At 37.9% G+C, this 27,546-nt stretch overlaps 1 protein-coding gene across 13 annotated transcripts in view; it reads left to right on the top strand.

The window, feature by feature from the left end:
* Positions 1-27,132, top strand: part of TMEM196 (transmembrane protein 196) — a 44,642-nt gene extending 17,510 nt beyond the window's left edge. For 4 of the 13 annotated variants that reach the window (XM_081146955.1, XM_081146966.1, XM_081146959.1 and 1 more), the window contains exons 2-5: positions 18,045-18,101; positions 20,142-20,396; positions 21,562-21,635; positions 24,320-27,132. In XM_081146955.1, coding sequence (XP_081003081.1) covers positions 20,142-20,396; positions 21,562-21,635; positions 24,320-24,338 — 348 coding nt within the window. In that variant the 5' untranslated portion in view covers positions 18,045-18,101 and the 3' untranslated portion in view covers positions 24,339-27,132. The other 9 variants (XM_081146957.1, XM_081146960.1, XM_081146961.1 and 6 more) reach the window with 7 other exon arrangements.
* Positions 27,133-27,546: the final 414 nt, after the last annotated feature.

Genomic DNA, 27,546 nt, shown 5'->3' with positions numbered 1-27,546 from the left:
TGTTTCCTCTTCATGGGATTTAGCAGAAAAGAAACATGCCAACCTACTTCTTCCTAGTTCTGCCCTAAACCCCAGAATAACCGTGATGCTCTTTTCCTCTAATCAGAGGCTGTCCTTATTTTCCCCCCAGAAATCAGAGTTAAAACTTAAAATTGTGTTGCATGTTTAACCATTCCCCTCAACGTGTTCCAAGTACTAGAGTTACTCCTCTCAGACACCTTTGAAAACAAAGCATTGTTCAAGGAAATGAGTATTGGGAAATGGTGACCTTTAAAACAAATATTTAAAATGACATAATACATGATATTTCCTCCTTCAGAGATTCTGAAGCTGTATTTTGGATATAAATTGTACAAGCCTCACTCTATTTCTGAGGGAATGCCATTAATTTGATTGAGTTCTGTAAAGTATAGAACAATTTGTAAAGGAAGGGAAGTGGATAATGGATGGTGTTTTTTTATAGATGTCTAAACATTGTAGATCTCATATATTTTAATCTTTGTTGTCCGTTTGGGAGTAGAAAATGGCCTGGAATATCCAACACCAGAAGGCCACTTCTTAAAAATATCTATCACCCAACAGCATACTTTCACTAGTTTAGGACATGTGTTAATTCTTCTAAGATACAAATACCTGTAAGGAGGGTAAATATTATGGACTAGACATAATGATGATTGGGACCCCAATGATCTGGATATTTGCCTGAAAGAAATCTTCTCCTGAGTGAAAGATGAAAGTCTGCCAATTTATTGATTTGCTTTCCAGGCAGTTAGAACGCTAACACTTTTTTCTTAAAGAGACTGAGAGAGAAAGACAACAGAACATTCAGGAGTGATCATGAAGATGGCCGAGAAACCAGGGCATGTTTGCCCCAGAGAAAACACAGGGTTAAGGGTGGACTTTCCTTAAAATGTGGACAATGGGTAGATACCACAGGGACAAAGTCTTCAGACTTAATGAAAAAAAAAGAAAAAAAAAAGAACTTTTTGACAACCAGAGTTACTTAAAGATGAAAAAGGCTGCCTTTCTTAATGCACAAGATTGATTCTAAACTGTAGACTCTTGTCAAGTAAGAAATGCAAATAATACAGTGATGTTGGTCACCCTATGATTGGAATGATTGCATGAGTCATTAACATACTAGTTTACTAAGTAGGAGAACTGTTTGTGAATGCTGTTTATTTGGAAGTAGGAGCAGGGCGTAGGAGAAAGAAGGATGATAAATGGAAGAGAGGAATCTGGAGGAGCTGTTAATGAATACATGGCTTGCTCCCAAAAACCCTTGACCTTCTATTTCACTGGAAACAGAACTCTCCAGGACGTTTAGCGATGCTCTGGATTACTACCAAGGGCTCTGACATGCACATAAACAAGGCAGTGATGTTTTCCCCATTTGGATACTAAGTTTTTTTGTGTGTAAAACCCACCCAAGTTATACGTTGGAATTTAAATGAGTGCCCTTTGGGGATTCTGTGACTTAATTCAAATATATATTCACTTGGTGGGAACTTAAAGCCAGAGAGGGAAATAGTTTTGATTAGTTCTTTCCGTATTATACTTTCTGTCCTTTCTGTTTTTAAGAAGGGGTGCCTCTGCTCGCTTATTTTCCATCCCATTCACATTCACTGACTTCTCTAAATGCTAAAGCCATACTCAGTGGCTTATGTAATGTGACCAGAACAAAGTTCTTGAAATAGTAAATTAAATCTTCTATTATTTTATATAAGTTTACTCTAGAGAATTGGGAAAATAAAAAAGAGCAGAAATAACACTGAAATCACCAATGACCCCACCGCCGCTCAGAGATAATCGCTATTTATGTATTGTGATGTGTTGCCTTAGCTTTGTAAGTCTGAACATAATAATTTTTGCAATATAAAAACAAAATACGCATAGCATTTTGTATTCTGTCATTATGTTAAAATTAAAATAGTGTTATAAGCATTTCATCATAGCCTAAAGTATTCTAAGAAAACATGATTTTAAGGACTAAATTTTATTATTTAGTCCAGTCTTCTTCTTCCAGGTAGTTCTACAGAATTATTTAAGGCTAATATTATCCATACCTCCTAAAAAATGTTTGCCTTTGCTCATTTTAGTAGACCCCTCTAACTTCCTACTTACACCAAAGCTAAACGAAATGTATTCTTTATCAAGATAAACTTATTTCTTCTTGTTTCTACATTGGAGAGTTGAGCATCCTTAGAATTTTGAGGTTCCATTTTGAGCTTGAAAATTAGAAGTCCTTCATAACCGCTTTCCTTAACGTGATAATACCATTATGAGAGAGTCGGCATGAGATAATGGAGAATGCACATGCTGTAGAGTCAGAAAGTTCCAAATTTAAGTTCTGACTCTGACATTTATTAACACCATCCAAGTATAGATTAGACAAGATCACTTACCTTTCTCTGAACCTCAGTTCATTCTTCAATTGAGACAACAAGCGTGAAGTTTCTTGGTTATTGTAAACTCATACTAATAAGTTACTACTCAATAATTGTAACTTCCCTTCCTTTTATGGCTCGATAAGCCCTCTTATACATTTTTCCCAAGCTCTGTCATCACCGTGTTTTGGTAAGCCACACAATGAACACTTTTAGCTATCAGGTTGAATGGCAGAAACTTTACTATTGTAATTATGCAAGGTCTTTATTCTAAAGGGAAAGCAAAGGACTTTATCTTAGGAGAGGCAGGAAGGCATCATAAATATACATGGGGGAGGAACTCGTAGAAGTAAATATATAAACATGAAAAGGTTGATTAATTGAAAGGAGAAATCTTTTTAAAAATCCCTCCCAGCTGGAGATAGAGAACAGCATTTCAGCGGTAGATTGAACAACAATCCAGTAAATTAATTGGTAGCTAGTGCCACCAAGTGGTAGAAAAATATTTCTTTAGAGACGGGAATCCATAGCCTTTAGGGGAAAAAGCTCTCTTATCACAATTTAGTGATTACATGGTGGACCTGAATTTATCCCATTTCTTCCCTTTGTGTCATAACCACCAAGCTCTGATCTTCATTAAAAGAAAGGCTGTCTTTGATTTCTATGACCCTGCTACGAAAATACCCTCCGGTCAAAAGAGAAACCTTAAGGCTTATTTTGATCTTTGCCTCAGGAGCTTCCTCTAATACAGAAAGATAAAAGAAACAGAACTGCAATGAGCACTGAGAGAATTGGGGGTGCAATCATGATCAGAAAATTCGGATTTAGTTCAGCCTCTAGAGTTAGAAAGGCCTCTGGTGTTCGAATACCAGGTCTGTCACTTACCAGCCATATCATGTGAAACAATTGGTCTCAGGATCAGTTTCCTCAGTTGAACAAGAGGATTAAATTAGATGATGTATGTAAAATGTTTAGCCCAGGGCCTGGGCCCTAGCAAGTGTTCAATAAATGTTAGCCCATTCTTTCTATTACTATGCCTATTACACTACATTTCCATTCCTTTAACCTAAATATTTCTTGTCATTACAATAATTATTAATATAATTTAACCCAACCCCAAAAAGATACAAGCTAAGAAGGCAAAGTCAGCATAACAACAAACTTTGCCAACCACGAGAGAGATGTTCTATGATTTCTCCAGTTCCAAGGAGAGAAGAACAGGAATGAAGAAATCCTCTAAATTCTAACTGTAGCTCTGGCAGCAATTACTTTCTGCTGAGGTTCTGGACAAGGCAATTAAGTTCCCTTGTTGCTCCCCTAACTCACTGTGCTCTAAAGAATATGAATTAGTTAATTCTTTGGAAAGTGGCCTGCAATGTAAAATCCATATATGGATGCCAATTATAATTTTATACACTAGGACACATAGACCGTCATCTATTATTAACTTTAAATAAAAAGAAAGGTAAAAATAGCAGGCCATTTCTGCAGTTGCAGTGAACTGTTACCTGGCATTCTATTTTCAGCAGCCTCAATTAAGCAGGACGTCCACACATTTATACATTGTCTTGACTAATTTATGGCCACAACAATAAATAGCTCAGGACATGAGGAGCCTAAAATTGAAATGTCTTCTGTTTCTTCAGAGATAGATTGCGTAGAGTCACGTGTTTGTCACCGAACCCCAGTTCTTTGAAAATTGATCATTTGCCATACAGTAAATTACCCTCAACCAGAGTGTCAGTAGATTTCACAGGATCCTGCTTCAACCCCTGGTCAGAATTGTACAAACCTGTCCTCTGCACCCCAAGAGGTGGTCATTCAGTCACTCCCCGAACATTTCCAAAGGGACCTAATTAATGTTATGAGGAAGCTCAAGCTACTTTGTGGACAGGTCTATTTATTAGGAAATTTTTCCTGGTAATGAGTGAAAATCTCCCTCCATGTAACTCATATCCATTATTCTTAATTCTAGAATTTAAATCCAAAAATAACAGTCCACATCTTAGACTACACCCATGTCCCACAGAGGCCCTGGAGCATAACTTTCGGTACTATTAGCTTCTTCCCATGAATTTGCACACACTGCCGCACAAAAATGTACCTGTTCGTAGCTTATCTTTCGCCAATCATGTAATCTCATGGACAGGTATTTTTATGTTCTCAGCACTTTAAAATAAATAAAAATAAAGATCCTTGAGGTATTTGATTTTTTAAAAATCTGCGTAGAAATCAGAAGGGAATGTAAAAAGGTCACTATTTTTATTAAGTCGACTCACAGAGTACTCCAAAGGATGAATTCCTTTGGAAGCAGATGATCACGGAGAAGCCTCTGCCCTTTGTGCCTATGGTTTGACACCCCCTTGGAATGATCAGTCCCGGGCCCTTCGGACAGGACGTGGATGAGCACGGCCTGCACACTGGATGAGCGGTGCACCGGGAGGGGGCCCACTGCACGCATCTTACAAGGTTCTGTTTAATTTTGTTCTTATCCCTTTGTTTTCTCATCAAGTTCTTTTCATCATATCAGCTGATTCTAGTTGTTTTGAGGGGATAAAGAGAAAGAGATTTATTAAGAGAGAAAAGAATTTAAAGGGGAACGTTAAAACTCAGGTGACAGGCACACTTGTCTAGCTGCTCTTTCCTCCAGAAAGGTTTCTCTCAGAGCTTTCCATTGGGAACATCTTACGACTTCTCTATTAAAAGAATGTTTTTTGGCAAGATGCTTCTAATACAGCTGTTTTGAAACAGGGTGTCCACACAACAAGCAATAATTTGGGAACCCCAAACTTCAGTTCTCATTGAACTTATGCCACTGACATGTTATGTGATTTGTTTTGGCATATTGATTCTTATAGCCACAAAATGGAAACATTAAAGAGGGTGTTTTTTTTCCAGGCTTCCCAGAAATACTTAGAGGGAGAATCCAAATAATAAGTGTTACATACTTTTGAAAAAGTAAACTGCGGAAATTTGAAAATTGATCTCAACAGAATATTTGAGAAAGTATTTCCGTTTGGGGGCCTTTAATAGGAATCAAAAAAAGGGACTGGAGCCTGGCCAGTGTGGCTCAGCGGTTGAGCATCGACCTAGGATCCAGGAGATCCAGGTCCGATTCCCAGTCAGGGCACGTGCCCGGGTTTCGGGCTCCACCCCCAGCAGGGGGCCTGCAGGAGGAGGCCGATGGATCTCTCGCCCTCTTCCTTCCTCTCTCTGAAACCAATAAAAATATATTTTTTAAAAAGGGACTGGGTGGTGAAGGGGAAGGTCCACCTGCTAAGACAGCTTGTAAACTTTCTCCCAGGAAGGCAATTAATCAGTGCCTAAATGTATTGAAGGAGAGGGCAACATTTAATATTTTCTTCAAAGACCCTATCCAAAGTGTTTTTTTATGCCCCCAAATTCTTTTTTTCCACATTATTATTTTTCTGCAATTGTGTAGGGTTTTCAGTAAAAGCACACCTTAAACTCCAGGAAATAAACAATCTGTCAGACAATCTTTTTGCTTTTTTAAGTGCCAGAACCTATTGTCTGGCTCTTTTGAGTGTGTACGTTATTTTTTACTTATTGCAGTATCATCTTCTAACACTACAAAGTCTTGTAAGTGTGTGTACAACTACACGGGCATAATAAAGTTGCTGCGTAATGAAGAAATGAATCAGGAAGAAGCCTGGAGGAGGGGTTCAAACTGTGATGGTCTCTCTTTATCCAGGGAAAGCGGAAAGTCATCTCATTAACAACACAAATCCATGAGAGCCATTCTGAAGCAACTCAGAAACTCAGCATCTTCCCTGAATCTTTTATTAGGCTAAGTTTATAAATTTTCCGCACTATTATTGCACTTCAATTGCAATGATTCCTTCCAAAATTTAGACCTCAAGAACCTCACTCTCCAGATTCACTTCCCAGAATCTGCTTGTTTTAACAGCCTGATTCATGTTCTTGTAAGGTACTTTTAAATTTTTAAGGCAATGAAACATTTATAATCAGGTTCGATTTTATAAGTTTTCCTATGACCTTTTTTGAGAATTGACTCAACAAGTCTCTCTATTTACCTTACCAAGGTTTTAGGGCTCTCTGGCCATCTACCTGAACCAGGTATGGGAAAGATGCAAAGCATGTTTGCCCTTGTTTAAAAACCAGTTTGAACTTAACTAAATAGCTTTGTGGAGAGAAAGGACACTTCCCTTTAGGAAAGTGCAGGTGATGCTTTGCAAGTCATTGGTTGCCCATGGAGTTTGGAAACACCTCATCTGGTTGATTCTTTCCAACCTCTTAGCTTTCCTAGTCTGTTTATGTTCACTGACAGACTTTTTGAATAAATATTTTCAAAAAGAAAACTATAATTTTCTACCTTATCCAAAATATTCATTATAAGAACTGTTGCAAACAGAAAGCCTGGCTAAATAATATAAACTATAACACTGAATCACAGAGTGGAAGTAAACATTTTCTGTTTATTTTGCAAAACTCTAAACAACTGGTCCAGTCTTTCTTACAAGATACAGGGAGGCAGATAGAGAAAGAGGTGAACAGAACTCTTGGGCAAGAAAACTTCCCTTTTGTTAACGCCCTTTGGAGAAGCAATTCTCTCATTCCTTGGAGGCTCTATGTGGAATATTGGTAGCCCCACCTTCACTTAAATCTTGGCGTTCTGATCACCAAAAATGATTCACCATCATGAGAAACAGAGAAAAAAAATTAAGCTTAAAGGACTTTAAAAGCCTAAATATACTATCGGTTCTTTGATGGGGAAAATGAACCTGTCAAAGACAAATCACTTAAAACTGGCCATGGAAAGGCATAAAATGTCTACAATAGGATCCAGAAAAATTAACATCAACTCCCCCCCCTATGGTTGATGGAGATATGTATGAACAAAACACTCCTACTTCTGCTCCAGTGATTCTGCTAACTGGCTTCATACCTGGGAATGGAGAAATGTGTTCTCTATGAGACTTTAAACCCTTCAGGAAAGAGAAGCCTTCAGGGTCTGATAGTAGAGGCCCATTGCTGCTTCCTTCAGGGCTACCACTCCCATGGTGGGCCCCACCTCCAGCCAGCTTATGGTGGGACTAGCTCATTAAACCAAACTAGAAAATTTAACCAGTCCTGTGATTCTACAGCTAAGCTTCTCAAACTATGGGGAGCTTAACACTTACCTTGGAATTTATCCAAGATGCAGATTCTTGGATCCTACCCCATCAAAATTTGATTCAATGGGAGCCCATAACTCTGCATTTATAACAAGTATCCCTATATCATTCTCATAAAAATGGTTTATGGGTGTCATTCTTTGAAAAATTCTTGTCAATGCTTTGTTACTCAGGCCATTTGAGCTAAATGCTGTTAAGACACCCGGTTGTTAAGACACCCAAAAACGTATCCTTGAAGACTATCCTTGGAGAAGAAAAGGGATGTGGGTGAGTGACTTTTATACACTGCCTGAAGCCAAGAGTGTTGAGGGAAATCTTGTTTCTTGAAATTGGGTAGATAACATATTCAGATGGAATTATAACATGAAATGTATTTCCTCAAATGAGTAAAAATTGCTTTACTTTGAGATCAAAGGATTTCAAGTACATAAAGTCAGGAATATTATAATTGTGACAAAAGCCCTAAGGTTTGATGGAGTTATTTTTAGGGGCCCTACTCTGCCTACCATAGCATGAAGGAGCACATAACAATAGTAAACATCTGCCTTGAGTCACAGCCCTTCCAGGACAGGCCATGGCTTATAATCAGAAAATGAACTCCTCTCCTTCCTTTAGAATCTCTGCTTTCAGACAGTTTTGGTTTGTGAGGTATAGTATGTACTGGCTTCAAAAAAAACCAAAACACCACCACAAAGTAACAAAGCAATTTTTAAAATTGTATTCTGATAGTTTAATGTCCCAAATCTTTTTGTGTTATCTTTTGATTGTTTTTACATTAGTTGATCTTGACCAAATGAAAAGTATCTGGATTTCTTCCAGGATCAAATTTCTGAATGGGATTGGGGTATAACGTGTGCATCAAGGTTAAACGGTGATTAAAGGGGAGATTGAACTATGATCATGAAGAACAGTTTACTTCAGAAGAGACCAGCTGATCATAGGTAATAGCATTCCGAGGAGGCTGCTGAGCTGAGACACTGCCCAACGTCTAGTTTCACCAAAGTGGAAAAGGCTATTTTGTGTGTATTCTGAAGCCAGTCCTGGTATTCTCAGAGGAAATGAACCAAGAGCTGGGAAATATACTCATAGGTTACTTTCCCAAGTCGTCTTGTGTTTCACATAATTAAGAACACAAGCTAACAATGTTATACATCAATTATACCTCAATAAAAATTTTTAATAAAAATTTTTTAAAAGATCATAATCTTTTCTAGTTTGGCAAGTGACTTCTCACCTTTAAAAAGAATGTGGCGATTATCACTCAGTGCCAAGGTAACGTCTTTTTCAGTGATTTTTGTGTAGAAAGGTCTAATGCTGACATATAAAGAGCATCCGAGGTTTGAGAAGGAAATTTTGAAACCCACAAAGATATGATTGTGACATTAAAAGGTCAATACCATTCAAATTATTTTAAAATGCTGTCATTGAGAGGAGAATTAGCCTTATCTGATAACCATGAAAATTTCAGAAAAAAAAAAAAAAAGAAGTTAATTAGATTTTATTCAGTGAAAAGACTAATTGCACCCAGTTATGTGTCTTGAAATTGGTTAAATTGGATTATTTCCCCCCTTCCTCATGCTATTGTAAATACATTCATCCAACCATCTATTAGTTCATTCATTCAGTTTGAAATTCCATGATGTCATCTAGAAACTTCATTTCAACAGCACAGCTTTGTTTGAGGAGCTGTGGCAAAGTTGGATATGAAAATAGAAGATCTCTCAACATAACAGTATCAATAATGGCAAATGAAATAATATATTCAATTTCATTTTTGTATAATATGAGGTTCAGAACTGTTTCTTTTCTTCATTGACTTGCCCATCATGGAGCAAAATTTCCTTTTCTAACACTTCTTTTTCTAGAGAGTTGAGAGACTCAAAATGCTTTGTGCAAGAAAAGCTTTATTTCAACTACTATAATGAATGTGTAGAACTGCAAAATCTTTTCTAAATAAAGATGAAGTGTGTTGGTCATGGAAGATGAAGCTACATCTACTTTAGTATGTAGTGGTTTATGGTTTGTTATATTTAACTGAGAATAAACCACATTCAGACTTCAATCTCAATTCACCACGATAGGCTCGGTTATTTCAGAAGGACTGAACTCAATTCTTGTAAACTACTTTGTGGCACTTTTGGATCTGTGCCTGAAAGTTCTGCTCATAGCAGGTTCCAAATTCAATACAATTCAACATGCAAAACCAGCCTTGCATAAAAGCAGACAAAGTGATGGTCTTCCGTGTTGAGATTGAAGAAATACTAAGCAGAGCTTCTTCACCCAAAATGTGGCCTGCCATTCTCTTCCTAGATGTACGTCCTGAAAACATACAGATTGGGGAGTTTTATTCCTTTGTGTGTTTTTTGTTGTTTTTTTTAGTACCCACAAGAGCACTGGACTTTGAGTCACTCACCAATCTATACATTTTCAGAATGGGTATTGGAAGATGGTAGCCCATATTTTGGAGTCAAGGAGTTCTGCCGGCATTTCTTCAGTCTCAACACCATGGCCATCATCTTGCCTGCCTGTACGCAAGGCTGGGAGTCACTCACTAGTAAGAAGGAACCTTAATGGGCAATTGTTTCCTAATACCTCAAAAATAGTTCTGCCTTCAACAAATAGAAGGGTACTCATTGAACTTTTTGAATAGTAACACCTACACATGGCTCAAACATAAATAACCAAAAGTACTCAATGAAAATTTAGCCTCCCTTCATCCATTTTCCAGCACTTCTCCAACCCAAGTAATCACAGCTATTTGTTTCTTATATGACTTTGAATATCTTGAGAAGTCATTTCTTTTTATGATTAAATAGTATTTTATTGTATGGATATACCACAGTTTATCCAATAACCTATTGAAAGACATCTTGGTTGCTATTAGTATTTGTCAATGATGAATAACACCGTTTTCCCAGAATTTCTTTATATATGTAAGAGCAAATAGGTATATAAATTATTATATATTTCTTGCACTTTTACACAAAAAGTCATTTGTTATGTGCACAATTCTACAGCTTACTTTTTTCACTTAACTATGTTGAAGAACTTTCCACATCAGTGTATAGAGAGCTTTCTGACATTTTTTAATTGATGCAGAGAAGTCCATTGAATTTAATCAATTCTCTATTGACTGACATTTGGGATTGCTCCTCTTGTGTTGTTACTAACAATGCTAAAATAAATAAATTGACACACAGATCACTTTGAAGACATGAAGCTATACCCATTGAATAAACTCTCAAATCCAGGATTGCTGAGGCAAAGGAGATATACATATACATTATAATTATACACACACACACACACACACGTATTTAATTTTTATCATTATTGCTAAATTTCTCTCAGTAGAGGAGGTATCAATTTTTGTGCCCACAAGCAATGTATGCCAATCAGCTTCCCATATCTTTGCCAAGATTATCATGATTTATTACCAAACTTTAGGATTACTACCAATCTCAGAGGTGAAAAAATATATATCTGAGTTAGTTTGAAATTGCATTTCTCTCATTACAGAGGAAGGTGAGCAGCTCTATAAGTAGATATAGCTATATTTATAAATGTTAAGCTAAAAATCAGTTCATGCTGATATCTACACCTCTAATCCATTACTATATGGATCATTCTAGCTTGTCCCCCTTGCTTATCTCCAAACTCTCACTCCAACAGTGAGGAACCTGCTCCCAGCATCCACTATCCATTTAATTTACTTACTCAATTTCAGTGTACATGTACAGTAGTCTCCGAACTATTAACCAGTAACCCTGTGGGGAACAACTTTGTTCAATAGAGTTTAGTGCTTATGTACGTGTTCTTTTGCCTTTAGTGTTACAGACGTCACTCATTTCCAAAGTTACTTAGGCCAGTATCTTTTCCCCCATTTCCTTCAGTGAAACCACTTCATACATTTGCTATACAGTTAGACTTATCATCACATTTTGCATTCTATCTTGAGATTCCCTGATCCCCTAAATAATTTTAAAAGTTGTATACATTAGGGTTTATTCTTTGTGTTCTCAAGTTCTCTGGGTTTTGACAATAGTATCATGTATCCACAATTACAGTATAATATAGAACAGTTTCCCTGCCTTAAAAATATCCCCTATTCATCCATTCAACTCCTTCTACCTTCCCCCAAACCCTGGAAACTACTGATCTTTTCACTGCCTCTACTGTTCACTGTTTTTCAGAATGTCATGTAATTGGAGTCATACAGTACGCAGCCTTTAAAGACTGTGGTTTTTCATTTAGCAGTATATGAATTTTTCATATATGCAATATATGTAAATTTCATCTAGTCTTTGATTATCTTGAGAAGTCATTTTTTTTTTTTTTAATCACTGAATAGTATTTTAACGTATGGATGTACCACAGTTCACTTACTGAAAGACACCGGGGTTGCTTTCAGCATTTGTCAGTGATGACTCACTGCTGTAACGTTTCAAATGAGTTGAGTAAATACCTAAAAGCACAGTTGTTGAATCATATGGGAAGTCTATGTTTGACTTTGTAAGAAACTGCCGCACTGTCTTCCAAAGTAACTGTACCATTTTCCAGTCTTACAAGCAAGGAATGAAAATGCCTGTCGCCCCACAACACCAGCAATGTGTATCACCAGTATTTTTGGATTCTAGCCATTTAATGGGTGTGTGGTGCTACTTCATTGTTGTTTAAATTCATAATTTGTGATGACAAGTGATTTTGAATATCTTTTCCTACTTTTATTTGACGTTGGCAGATCTTCTTTGGTCAGGTGTCTGTTCAGACCTTTTGCCCATATTTTAATTCAATTGTTATTTTCTTCTTGTCGATCTTGTTTGATTTCAGTCTACTACTTTCCAATGTTTTTAACAATGGTGATTATTCGTATGTGTGACTTTCTATGCTTATTTTCTCAATTCCCAATATAAAATTAGCCAGATTCTGCCAGATAATAGTGTGTCATGCTCAATTCTAGGTCTAGTTAACTAAAATTTGAAGAAAATTTTGAAAAGATTATGCGCTTAGGGGGAAAAAAATCTGTTAGCAATGATGAAAGAAAGGCACTGGGTAGAATAAGCTAAAAGATAATGAAATAATGGTCTCTATTTTTAAGATCCATTAGAGACCAAGCAGTTCTGACACTCTGACCTTATATTATAAACAAGCGCTTGATGCTTCTCCCTTGAAGAGCACTTTATGCAGCTTCACGTTTGCTCATGTCTCACTGAGAGTAATTAAGGGGAATATCGGTGCCTCAGTGGTGAGCTCTAAAGTGCGTAGTCCTGCTGATAAAGCACTGGCGAGCACCCTGCATGCAATTGTGGATGTTAGGAACATATTAAAGATTTAACAATACTGGAGAGATTTAAAAACACTGATACCTGAGTCCCAACCTAGAGATTTTGTTGTTTCATTGGTCAAGGTACCAGGAATTTTAAAAACTAATATGCAGCCAAAAATCACTGCCATAGGGCAGGCTTTCCAACTTGATAAACAGATCATTTATACCGGAATCACTAGAGACATGGGATCCCAAATGGAAGGAAGCCCATGGCAGAGAGGACGGCCACATGAGTCCGGCCAGGGTGTCATGGAAGAAAATCACAATCCTATCAGCACAGTATCAGAAAAAAATAGGAATTGCTCAGCACACTGGCATTTTTGTGTGCTAAACTACAAAATAGCTCTTTAAGAGAGTCCAGTTGTTATTCTTTAACCGGTGATTGAAGTAAAGTAAAAATATTTCAGAACTGGTGGTAGCAAAGCAAACCATCACTTTAAAGCCAGACACAAGGCTATAGATTTCTCCCGTGTCAACTTGTCAACATTTAACATTTGTCTGTGTGTTTTCCTGGTAATTTTTCTATACCTTTTAAAGAAACGGACTAATTTGGATGAAAGTGTATAATCTTTAAAGGTTATCAAAGTATTAAGTTCAATTTGTGATTCAGTTCATTATCTTGGCGGGGGGGGTGGTAAGCGCCGTTTCTATTTACTAATGAGTGTGTTTCTGCAATAGTGACTTTCAGTGCAAATTATTTCCTCCGAGGTGGGTAAATGTTATGTGGGGAAATTTTTCAATAAGCTGTTTTAAAACAAGATTGGCCCATTGTCTGCAATTATCCCATCTGCCCAACACTTGATTGATCTCCTGACCAGCTGACAGAACCACCGCTTTTATCTGCTTCCATTACGACCATGGCCCCCAAATTTTCCATTACATAATTGAAACTCAGAAATTCTACAATTTGCCTCCTGGCCCTTTTCCAAAATAAAGTTTCTTGGACAGGAAGAAATATTAATAAAGAACTCATTAACTAGCACGTAGGTCAGTGCTGAGAGGAAAGAGAGACAGGGAGAGAAAATCAGTGAGAGAGGAACGGAGAGGGAAAGGGCAAACTGATAAAGAAAGAAGAGGTTTGCATTTATTTGGGGGGCAGGTCTAACAACCCCTTTCCTTCTTTTTCTAACAGAGAGCCAGTCCCTTTCTCTCATTTCCCTCTTACTAGGAAAATTGAATGCGTTCACATGTAGCCTGACTGCTTACATTACTGAAATTATACCAATTTACTTTATAGCTTCATTTACTTCCTTTCAGTTTTTTAACTTTCCTGACATCTGTTGGCTGGTTCAGTCTTTATTGTCATGGTTGTTGTTTTTTCTCTTTGCTTTTTTTGTTTTGTTTTTCTGGTCTTCTGTATCTTAATGCACACATTTAAAGTTCTAGAATGAGCTAAGCCCTCTTTTGTTCTGCTAATGATACAAGAATCTTTAAACAGTTTACTGACCGTTTCTTTACCCCCAATCCACCACCTTTCATGCCAAATCACCATGGATATTCATTCTAAACAGGTATTAACTTTTCCCATCAATATTTTTCTATTTAAAAGATTTACTGTTTTGTTTTGTGCTTTTGCTCTACCGTCTCTTCTTATCTCCTGCCTCCCCCTATTTGTTTACCTGGAGAACGGCTTCTAGTGATTCCTTTAGAGAAACAATGTTTTGGAGCCTGTTGCTGCTGGAACAAATTACTGCAAACTCTGTGGCTTAAAGCAACAGAACTTTATTCTCTCACAGTTCTGGAGGTTGGAAGTCTACAACGGGTCTTCAGGGCTGCATTCCTTCTGGAGGATCCAGGAGAACCCCGTTTCCTTGTCTTTCCCACTTTTCAAAGGCCACCTTCATCCGTGGCCTCGTGGCTCTCTTTCCCATCTTCACAGCCAGCAGTGTAGCTCTTCAGATCTCCCTCTCTGTCCCTTGGTGCCTTCATGTAGCCTTCTGTTCCTTCTGGCCTTCCTGCCTTCCTCTTACGGTCCCTTGTGATCACAGGGAAGGACAACCTGGATAATCCACAATAATCTCCTCATCTGGAGATTATTAATTGAATAACGTCTATAAAGGCTTCTCTGCCACAAAAGGTAACATTCATGGATTCTGGGGACTGGGACATGTATATTTTTGGGGAGCCTTACTCCAGCCTACCACAGTGCTTTCTCCCAAAAGAGCCTGTCTTTCTTGTAATCTCTTGTGTGAGAGTTGGGCTGATGTACAGCTCAAAGTGCAAGGTCGTTTTTTCCAGAACCTTACAGTATTTTACCTTAGTATCTTCTTTGCACTGTTAGTGTGAAAGGTGGAGTCACTCTAGCAAGGAGTAGATTTTACTGTTCCAATGATTGTCTTTGGCGCACCACAGTCTATCAGTTTCATCAACCGTGAACTGTGATCGCCTTAACATTATTCAGTGTCAGGGCCTCACCCCCAGCTTTCCTGCGTCCCTGCTCACGTCCCCGCAGTGTCCCTCCTCCCCCTCTCGCCTCTCCCTCCGTGTAGGCTGCTGTTGCTTTTTACTCCCCCCCGCTGGGCTCTTGATCAAGGGCAGGCGGGAGTAGGGATGAGGCTCTTTGTTGTTCTAGTCCTGTCTTGGTGTAGGAGGGCCCTGTGATCTGCCTCAGGGGCAGGGCTTTCTCAGTGGGTTCTGTACCCTGCTCCCTGAGACGCCAAACTTGGCCTTGTATCTGTGGTTGGTTTTTGTACAAGGTGCTTGCCTCCCCCTAGTGGCTCATGACTCTCCTTTAGAGCAGGCACAAGATGTGAGGCCCAAGATGGTTTACCCCTTCCCCTACACAAAGAAGTTTTTCTTTTACTTTTTCTCTATTTTCAGTAGCATTTCATATTTGTAAAGGCCCCTCTGCCAAGGACTTGTAAGAAAGAAGGTCTAAGGAAAAAGCAGGGCTTTGCATCACTCCCCCCACACACATATACACGTATATGACAACCACTGTCTCCTCCAACCTCTCTGCAACACGTGACAGTTTGTGTATCCAAACTTTTTTTTGGAGGGGCATATCCCTATTTGAAATGGACTTATTCCATTGCCTTGGAACCCTAGCTCTCTGGTGGGCTCTAGAAAAGTTGTCGTTTATCTAGTTTTTCTTATTGTTAAGGTGGAAAGAACATCTTTGGACTTTCTATATCCTAAGCAAAAGCAGAAGTGTCCATGGACCTTTTATTTAGAAAATCCACTCAAAATATAGGATGCCACCTCCATAAGAGCTCTGTTTCATCGTACAATGAGTTCACAACCTTAGTTACCTATGGAATTTAATCTAAATTGGAATCAAATGAATTCCACTTCGAGGATTAACTAGTTTTATTATATAGTTGCACTTAATGCCTATCTTTAGATCACTTAACTTACATAATTTCATAGAGAAAAACAAATAACTCTCCCTGGATTTAAACAGCCCATCTTCTCACAAATAAAATTATATTTTCTCTTGTAGAATTGTATATCTAATTCAAGATATATATATATGTGTGTGTATATATGTGTGTGTGTATATATACATATGTGTGTGTGTATATATGTGTGTGTATATACGTATGTATGTGTGTACATATGTGTGTGTGTATATGTGTGTGTGTATATCTATATATTTTCAGTCATGAATTTTACTTCTTTTAACTAAATTGTTTTTCACTTTTTTTATAATTTCCATAATGTGAGTGAGTGCTTGGCATCCTGGATAAAGCTATGTTGAGCAACAAAAAAAGTATCTTGAAATAGTATAACAAATTCCCTATATAATAAGGTACTCTTAATTGTAGACTGTAATACAATTGAATAATCTCAAAATTATTTCATTATAACAAAATTAACAATGGAAAAGGCAAAGGAGAGCATTATAGATGATCAGGTGTCCACTGAACACCTCTGGTTGGATTTGCTAGTATCATACACTACACTAGCACTGAAAAATCCCTCTGAAAAGCATTTCTATTAGATTATTAGAATTAACTTGGACACTTAATAAAAAACCTTTTGTTAGTTTGTGGCTTGTGACCTTGATGTGTAAGCTTGGGCAAGCCACTACACCAGCCCTTTCTGGACCTCTGGTTCCCCAATTGCATCTCATGTAAAGGCTAAGTTAAGTCATCTTTTAAGATCCCTTCCAGTGCTGCTTGAGTAAAGACAGGCAATAAAATAAAATATCATTTTCTGCTTTTTGTGCTTGTTTTAACTTTCCAATAAACTGTGATGGCTAAACTTCATCTAAGATCCTTTAAACATCCTCAGAAATTCCATGATTTCATATACTTCTGATTACAGGGGTTTATTTTCCTCAGATTACAAATTTCCTCTAAGGAATGTGGATTTGGGGCATCCTAACAAAAGTAACTATGAGGAAGTGCTGCCATTCCAGGCCTGATTGAGAGTAAAAAAATATTATTCGATGCCCCTCCTACTCTGCCTTCCCCCTCCCAAGCCCTGAACTTCCTTTCCTTAGTGGGACAATAGAAAGAAGCAATTTTATTGCCATCTAGATGTTCCAACCAAGTGACTGGGTGGAGAACTCTGCTTACCCGCCTGAGGTCCCCTCGGGCTTTGATGTCAGTAAATAATGGCAATGTTTATAGATTTCAAAAGAGATCCAAGGAACTGCTTTCAAATTGTTCCAAGAATGAGTTCCAGGTGAATGGACTTTCAGGGTGAATGGAGGAAGGACATGCTGAGGCTTTGATCTGAAAGTTGGAAGCACTGAGAGGTACAGAATTGGTCCCATGGCTCGAGTCCAGCTGAGAAAGATTTGAGATGGGATCAGTAAGAAAGAGTCCATATGGGGACAAGATCATCTAGACTGAGGACACAGAAGGGGGTGAGAAATGGTCGCTCAGAAATAGCTTTTAAGACTTCTGGAAATTATGCAAGTATTCAAGTTTTATCAAGTTCTGAGTTCTATCTTCTCATGGTTTTATGGTATTACAATGATTTCGTTAGATCTATTTATATAGTATGTTAACCCTTTGTCTGTCATAGGCTTTCTGAATATAATCCCAACTTAATTTTTGCCTTTGTGAGTTACAATAGGAAAGGAGCATTTTCCTTTTCAGCTTTGAATGGAAAGTAAACTTGTCCAGCTTCCCTTGAGCAAAGGCCATGAGTGAACTATAGGCTAAAAGCTAGGCGTTCTCTCATCTTTGGATGTGAAATAATTGTTCTTCTTTTCCTTTTCAGTTTCTTCTCTGTGGCATATGTGGAATATTGTGCGCCAAAAAGAAATCTGGCCTTGTCGTAAGTTGCTGCCTTGTTTGTGTTGTGCATTGAAGTACTTGAAATGTCAGAGCTCGAAAATGGAAGTGGTGACTGGCCAGCTTTCATATGTTGACTGTGACTCATTTAGGATAGGAAAAAAAGCTGACAAATAAACCCTGGCTTTTTTATTTTCAAAGAAAACCATCAAGATTATTAGAGATTATGACAAAAGAAAGAAGGGGGGGAGAGAGAGAGAGAGGGAGAGAGAGAGAGAAGCTTTGATATACCCTTTAAATACACGAATATGCAATCTTATGACTCCTGTGGATGACAGTTTCCATTTTTCCAATTTATAGACTCCCAAACATTCACGTGAATCCTTCAATAAGCTGAAAAAGACATAACTTGAGTTCATGGGAAATTTAACTGTTTAAATATGGAACTGGGCCTAAGGATTGCTGGCTTTGTTTGACTGTGAAGTTAATTTTACAAAGCAGTGAAACAGCTGTGTTGTTATAGTTACAGTTAATTCCCAAAGATGTTTTACTTTATTTTATTTTATTACTGTGAATGCAAATGTAAGTGTTTTCAGATGTTTTATGGCACTATCATGGGTTTCAGGGGTATGGAACATGCTCCCAGTTAACTCCGGTGTTGGCTGGAGGACAACTTCTGCGTGCTCGAGTGTGGATTCCCCACTGCCTTGCATGTCATTTTATGAGAGTTTGGAAAGAAGGAAAAAGCATGGTTTATTTTATTGAGTACAATAGGAAAGTTCACAGACCTTTAAAGATTGGAAAAATGAATGCTACATGTGGACCCTAGGAAGTGATCTTTGAGCCTAAAAAGAGTTTCCAAGGGGAGACCAGTTATCTGAGGAGGGCAGAGAGTGGGGAGTAGTGTAGTTATTTTGTTTATTTAAAAGTTACACAAAGGGAAGCCTTTGGATAATTTTTTTTTTTTTCTTGGAGGCTTGTAATTTGCAGCTAGTCTTAGACATGGCTTTCATTCTTTCTATATATTTTCTACCAAGACTCTATGGCTATTAGAATATTCAATTAAATTTATTAAATATTCACAGAACATTTACTACACAGAAGGCGCTATACTCTGTTCTACCAGAGACCCTGTGATATTGATATTGAATAAAAAAACGAAACACTTTGGCTCTATCAATAGAGACCCAGATCAAGACAATAGCAAGATCAAAAGCAACCAGTCCATGTTTATTTTTGGAATATCTATTGTGTATGCTTCACTGTGGTGCCACATAGTAACGAAAGATTTATAAGATAAAGGGTCAGTTCATGGAGAATCCTTGAACCTCCTGTTGGGGAATTACTTTTTTAAAAAAAATAGGTCTTTACTGATTTCAGAGAGAGGAAGGGAGAGGGAGAGAGGGGTAGAAACATCAATGCCTCCCGCACGCCCCCAACTGGGGATCGAACCCGCAACCCGGGCATGTGCCCTGACTGGGACTCGAACCCTGACTGCCTGGATCCTAGGTCGACGCGCAACCGCTGAGCCATGCTGCCTGGGCCATTGGGGAAATTTTTATAAATTAAATACTCAACTACATTCCCTAAGATCACAAAGCTAGAGAAGGATAAAGATCTGAAGGCTTGTGGAACTAATGGTAATTCAACGAAAAGATCTTTAGACTTTGGGGGCGGGGAGCTTCACGTAGCGAAACAGGATCTGGAGTCAGAAGATACGGGTTCAGTTCCTGAGTCCGACCGTTACCTGCCTCTCAGAGGACTGCTGAGTGGGTTCATCGAGATGATGTCCATTCAAGTTCCAGCATAGTAGCCCACAACAGATATTAAATGCATATTATTTGAATCTGAATCTCCCGAGAGGACAGGTCTTGCTTACTTCAGGGTTTTCATAAGATGTGTCCCTGGCCTCACGCACAGTCAGCTCTGAACCCTGAGACCCTGTGGCCTATCGAGTCGCAGCGCACAGGGTCTTGGTGAAAGCACAGCCCCCGGGCTCTGGGGAGCCCCAAGAGCACCTGGCCCTTGCTGCGGCTGGGCCACCCCTTCTCGAGGTGAGCACAGCTTCCCTTTGTCTCATCAGATGATCCTCTTTTCGGCCTGCTGCATCTGTGGGCTCATCGGGGGCATCCTGAACTTCCAGTTCCTCCGGGCAGTGACAAAGAGGACCTCGTCCCTCTACCCTCTGCACCTGGCCTCCATGTCCCTGGCGTGCATCGGGATCGGGGGCTGCACGCTCTCCTCGTGGCTCACTTGCCGGCTGGCCAGCTACGAGCAGCGGAGAATGTTCTCGGAGAGGGAGCACTCGCTGCACCACTCCCACGAGATGGCTGAGAAAGTGAGTCCCCGGCCCGGTCCCCTGGCGGCTGGTATGTGGCCAGGGCCACTGTCCAACCTAGGGGGCCCGCTTGGAGCTTTAGATGAGAATGGGAGGAGTTAGACTTTATGAAATGTCCATCCTATTGGACTAAGGTTAGGAATGTATTATTTCTTTCTCTGCAATCCTGGCTACGCCCGTTTTCAACATAATTTTGTAGCCTCTTTATACAAAAACACAGTTCCTAAAATAGGATTTCATAAAATATTAAGTGTCTTATAAATATGGATTTTTGTGTGTATTTTACTGAGGAAAGGCCCTAAATACACTCTCCACTCAATAATGCCAGTTTTAGAAATCCAATGAATTCGCCTTTCTAGCCCACCCCTTGTGCCTGTAAGTAGATGCATGTGATTATGTAAATTTGATTTTCAAGCATAAAAGGGCCTTTTAATAAGGCGACAAAAAGCCTTGCCTATCAGTGCAGAAATTACAATTCACAGAAAGCTTCACTTAACTCTCATCTGCACTTCATGCATATTTGGGTGGCTTTGCCTGTGTTTTAAACAATGTTCCTTGCATAATTGTTTCATGAAACCCATTCAGACAGGAAGCGACATTTGCCACAGGAAAGGACAAAAGATATAGTGAGCTGTCTGTGTTTCTACTATATTTGTGCATATTTTAAAATTTAGTTCCTCCTACTGGATCTGTTAAGGAAAAGTCAAGCATCTGTGACATAAACTCACTAAGATAATGGCTACATCATATTTTACTTGATATCAGGGAAATAAAACTGCATAATAACCACAGAATAGAAGAAAGAATAGCAACAGTTACTGTTTCATAGTTCTATATAATGTTATTTTGAAGAAAAAGTATTTACTCTGTAGTTTTATGTGTTTCTATTTTGTACACAATCTAGGCATTCCAATGAGGAGAGTACCTGGTCTTAAATGGTTTCAAGGAGCAATTTTAAACAGATTTACATGTAACCTTCAAAAAAGGGTTAATAGTACAGATAGTAAGACTGGTCACTTACAGAAATGGGTTGTTCAAAATAGGTTATCTTTATATATTTGGATAGCGGCTATTTCATGCTCATTTTTTTTATGCTAGTGTGATTTAGTTTTTGTGTGTATATGTCTGTGCAATATTTACTGTGTAATTGTTATATTTATATTAGAGATTGAGGGCTATTGAAATAACCGACTTGCCCAGCTGCCCGGTGGTGCCCCCGACACCAGAGTTACCTACAAGGTACGCTGATTTCTAGGGAGTTACCATGTTGTAATGTCACTGCCCGAAGTGCTGCCTCTTTGAGGAAGCCATGGCGTCAGCAGATCACCCTCAACTGGTGCTGGATGTGGTTCCTCAAAGTACCGCTTTCACGAGAGTGACTTTGAGGACCCGACATAATCTACGTGCAGAGTTTTGCAGCTTGAAACTTGGTTGAGTATTTGAAATATTCAGCCTGCTTCTAAGCATCCAAACACATTTCTGCTTGGATGATTCCCAACTCCTCTCTTCTCTGCTACATCATGATCCTGACTCAGTCTCATCCTTCCCAGACCAGAGTTTTGTTTTTAATAATAGATGGATCTGATAAAGACACACTGTATCTGCCTTCTGCCAAAACTGCATGAGCGGAGAAGTCTGGCACTAATACAGTAAAAACGCTGTATGGAAACTTTCTTCTTGTAAAACTATCTGATGTCATACATTTCAGATTTCTCTCCCTTATTTGGGTTGCTGAAAATAGTTGCCATTCTTGGTTTGATTAAACAATATGATTGGAAATACAGAAAGTCGCAGAGATACTGTGGCCCAATTACAGGAAGTATGTCCATTTGCAATTGCTCCCATTTGGTCAGGCCCAAATTTAGAGTGTAATCTTCTCGTTAAATTGGACACGCCTACTTGCAAGTAAACAAGATATTCATCCATCTAAAAACTGATTTTCACTGTTATTTTCAATCGGTAATTTTATTGTATCTATATTAGGGTGAATTTAGTTTAAAAATTCTTTTGCTTTTGGTAAGATTTTTAAAAACTGGCTTTTTTAAAATCCTGCAATAAAATATACATTATTAGACTAGTTTTTAAAATGGTTTTGAAGCTACATTTTCTATGCAAAATCATTTTAGGAGACGAAAAGGAACCTAAGAAACTTACTTCTTATAAATTCATTAGGAAATTGTATTTTTGTTCTAGTAGGAGAAGTAGGAAAAGATGTATGAGTGTTTTGTTTTGGGGGGATTATTTCTACTTATCTTGCCATGAACACTGAGTTCTTGAATGAAGCCACCAATCAGCCTCTTATCTACTAATTTAACCGAAGCTCAGTAATCTCAGTGTATTTTTAGACCTACTTCCACATCACCCATTTCTAGAGCCAGTCCCTCAATGAGCTGAACCATCACCAGACCAGAGAGGCTGTTGGCTGGCTCTGGGGGATGTTCTCCATTTCCTGCCAGAGCCTTTATCCTAAAGGACTTTGAGTTTTTAGGTTTTTTCTTCCCTGGTAATTTCTTAGCATCTTACTAGGGGAGGTATAATGGATGCTCAGGGACAAGACAACCAACCCCCTAGAGTCTGGAAGGGACCAGGGCACTTTGCATGCAAAGAGAGGTCTTGATGTGAGAAGAAAGCTTTCCGATGCCTAGTGTCTCCATTCCCAGAATTTTCTTGGCAGAAATTCTACCCCATCTTCTAAAGACCCCAAAGTTTTCAAAAGTAAAGCTCCAATGCCAGGCCAATTCCTAACTTCAAGTCCTTCATTGCTCCTCCTAAGCAACTTTCCAAACCACCCCATCCAAAAAACCAAGCGTTTTCACTCTGTTTTACCTTCTGTATTGACTTTTCAAAGAGAGAAAAACTAAAAATGAGTCATGGATAACTTTTCATTTTCAAATAAATATTTGGGAGAATTTTTAAAGTTTATAAAAGCAAACACTTTACTTTGTAATTGTTAATTCATCTAAACTGAATGTAGATATAAACTGATAGGCATGAAATAATTGAGAAAATAATTTCCACTGGAATCATTCTTTACCGAGTTGTTGAAAATAGACTTGTTCAAGTGAGGAAAGATGTTGTCATCTACTTTTAGACAGTTTTGTCTAAATATTATTTATAATATGGTGCTCTAGCCATTGTAAATGTGGATGGCCTCACATCGCCTCACTACCTTGTATTGTGTAGGGAAGAGGTTAATGTTTAGTAAGACATGCATTCAAAACTTCTTAATTTTTATTAAATTAACATGTTTTCTATCATTGCAAATGGAACTTTTTATGTTAGGTCACCTTTTATATTTGAATTTTTATTGCCTTCCCATGTAGTTTTCCTTATTAACTAAGTAACTGATACTTTAAAAAACATGTCAAGAGTTTTACTTTTTTTTTTTTTAGTGCATGAGTGACAGTGTCATGAAAAATACTCTTCCCATTTTGATTTATTAGTGAGCCATAGTTACAAATAAGCAATGATCCCCTATGGGCCTTTTTCAGTTCTTAGCAAAAAGGCCACACACTTTTCTACAGAATGAAGGTCACCCCTAGTTGGCTCTTGGTTGACATGCTCAGCAGAGGAGCCTGTGCATTGGAGAAACTTGGGCATATAACCATCTTCTTCTTTCTAGGTGAGGTCTTTCCAAAAGAGAGTTGAGGAACAAAAGGGGAAACTTGGGACTGGGGAGAGGTTGAACTGTTTTGTGGCCTGAAGACTTTGGTCTCTTAGACTGTCACTTCAGCATTTTCATGTGCCCTGAGATGCCATGAAATTTCATTTCCTCAAAAGCAACACCAATATCAATCCTTGACCTTCCCCAAAGCTCAGCAAGTTTTTCAATGGCTTGAAATTTCTGTTTTGCAAACCCATTAACCAAATCAATGTCTCACTCTGAAAGAAACGTTAATTAACTCATGTTCTTTTCCTAACAGGAAATTACAGACAACATGAGCAATGGAGGACCACACCTGATATTTAATGGAAGAGTATAATCAATGTTTTAAAGAACTGAACATTTTTTTAGGATTTTTCATGAGGCAAGGAAATACCAAAGGACTAGGAGATAAAACTAAAACAGTTCCTGCATTTGCTGTTATCTCCCCTGAACACCCACTAAAATTATTCTTTCTCAATTTTGCCTCACTTATGTCTTCAGCTTTTTTTATTGGGTGGACAAATTTCCAGAAATGTCCTGGTACAGTAATTTCAACATTTTCCAGATGGTTCTAAAAAAGACTTTTCAAGAAAAAAAGGAATAGATAAAATAGAAAGATTCCTATTCTATACAAACACTATTTGACTAGCATGAGTGTAGATTTGTCATGACGTACTTCATTATCAGTAATCAAAAAGTGCAAATATCAAGAAACAACAACTTATTGATGTCTTTGCTTTGAAAGACGATGGCTTCAAGGACACCACGATTCAAAACCTCAGCAATGCCTTCTTGTAAAAACATTGTAATTATTTTCAACTTGTGAATGAACTATATTTCATAATTTATTTGTAAATGACAAAACACTTAAAGCCTAAAAAAAGATTTTTTTTAGAGAGAGAATACTAACCTGTATGATATTTTTGCATTTTTGCACAACAGTGAAAAGTTGTAAATGAATATCATTTAAGGCAAATGAACATGTGTGGATCATCCTGCGAAGATGGATCTGCACATTCATGAATGAGCCTAAGAATAAAATAAAGTATGTGTGTGTATGTGCGTATATATACTGTAAATATTGAAAATATATACAGCACATATTTATAGCATTTGTGAATGTAAGTAGGTAGTAGAAAAGAAATTGTGATGCTGTGGGGTTGTGTTATCAAGATTCCATACCCACAGAGATGGGAAAGCAATTGTTCGAGGGTTTTCTATGCCTACGAAATCACATTTTAATTTCAGCTAAATTTGTTCATTTTCATTCTTTTTATTATGTCTGCTGTGTGTAAAAATCATTGTGGCTGAGCTTTAGAGAGTTGAGTGATCTGAACAGTATACTACAAAGGTAATTTACTTATTTGGCTGTTTTACTATTATTATGGTATTTTATGTAATAATAATTAATATTGATTTATAAACATAACTTTAAATCACATACTTTCACATAATTATTTATGATTATTCATGATATTTGCATTTTAAACACTTTAGAGCCCAATTAAATTATATAAAAGAATGGATGAAGTAGGCCCAGATGGTGAGGCTACAATTAGTTTTGCTATAATTTAATTTACTGTTTTGTTTGCTTGACAGTTCACATGAAATAATACAGACAAAACATTTTTAAGAATGCATATATCCAAAGAACTTGAAAGAGTTCTCTGTAGAAGGAAATAAAAAGATAGGCTCACATTTACATAGCAAGACTCAATCCTTCCATGATGAAATGTTAAAATAGCAACCTGAGACAATATCTATAGGCAAGAAAACAGCATGGTTTTTGAAAATTTTATGAGAACATAACCTCTGGCAGCAGATAAAGAACTCTGATATTTTTAAATATATAACTCTCACTGCATTGCATACTTTTATTTTTCCCCAAAACTAATCAATTTTTGACTCGTTTTTTATGAGTTGCCTACTGAACCATAAGGTAAACTAACATCTTTAATATCCAGTATGAGAACATGTTATAACTTAGAAACAAAATAGGAGTTTTAATTGTGCTAAGAAAATAATAATTCCAGTTAATGGAAATGGAAAGGTCTTTTAGTTTTAGAGTGACACAACCATCACCTACCATATTTAAATCAGCTCGTAACAAATTTCTGGCTGTATCCAGTCAAAAGAAATAACTCGAGTATGGTTGTGTGGTGTAGATTTTGAAGTCTCCCAACTCACTTGGATAACTTCATTATCCAGTAGATTACAGAAGTTTCCATAAATGCGACCTCAGAGAGGGAATCGACGTCAGCACCATCCATCGGGTGTCACAAGCAGGCATGATCTTTGTTTCTGAGAATCTAAACTGTGCAATGAAGATATTTTATGTGTATGTGGCCCTACTGGATTTTTCCAAGGCTGTCATCTTGTACTGAAAGAATAGCCACCAACTCTAATTTGGGGTGGCATCTCTTTGTAGACATGTTTGCACAATAGAGAGTTATAATGCATCAGTCAGAAGTTTTAAAGCCTTTGAAATAATTTATGAAATCACACTTATAGGACAAAAGTAGGCATATCGCTGCTTTGACATAGAGTTAAGAAGAAATACAATCATCACAATTCCCCAAATAGTCTACAGTGTATTTAACCTAGTATAGCTATATCTTTAAATGTAAGTTATTTTAACCCAATATTTTCAGGGCTCAGTTATTTACAGTGATATGTTTGGGACGTGTAGTAACTCTTTCTGAGATAGGTAGAGGAAATTAGGAAGACGTTGTTGCAGTACTTGAAAATCTAATTTTCACAATACATTATTGAACTACGGACTCGAATATTTTTAAGTGTCTGCATTACAGCTTTCGTATGAGCCTGCCCTCGGGGAAAAGTAATGTGATCTTAAAATAGAAAAAAAAAGTGAAACTAGCATGGTGGTGTGCCGTAGAGACTAGCTACGAAAGGTGCAGTCATTATAAGCATCGAAGATTAAAAGTGCACTCCTCTTGGGATTTTTTAACCATATATGTGTGTGTATGTGTACACACCTACACACAAATATATACAATTGTTTAAAAGTAGAACATGGTATGATGATTCTATTGATATGTCTATGTAATAAAAATGGTGTGTTTTGAAACTACCTATGGTGTGGGCTTTCCTTTCATCATGATACAAAACATAATTTCTCCCAGTAGCTAGGTAAATAAATGTTCTGTTCTGAGACTGGCAGGGGACAGGAGGCAGAGATGGTCCCAGCTTGAGTATATGGAAAGAAGGAAAGGTATGATTTGGGATAGGAGAGGTTAGAGGGTGCTCAGATAGAGAGAGGGGGTGGTTGAAGGTCCAGGAAAAAAATGAGCATAATTAGAAAGCGGGGTCCCTGAGGAGGCAGAAGGAAATAAGGCCAGATCATAAGAGTCAGAATTAACTGTAGATAGGACAAGAGATCTCACAAATGAAACCACAATACAGACGGTCCCTCACTCTCAATGGTTCAACTTTGGATTTTTCAACTTTCCGATGGTGCGAAAGCTATAGACACTCAGTAGAAAC

The sequence above is a fragment of the Miniopterus schreibersii genome, assembly GCF_964146895.1.
Source record: "Miniopterus schreibersii genome assembly, chromosome: 9".
NCBI lineage: Eukaryota > Metazoa > Chordata > Mammalia > Chiroptera > Miniopteridae > Miniopterus > Miniopterus schreibersii.
The sequence above is the reverse complement of the archived record's forward strand: the minus strand, read 5'-3'. Positions and strand labels throughout refer to the sequence as shown.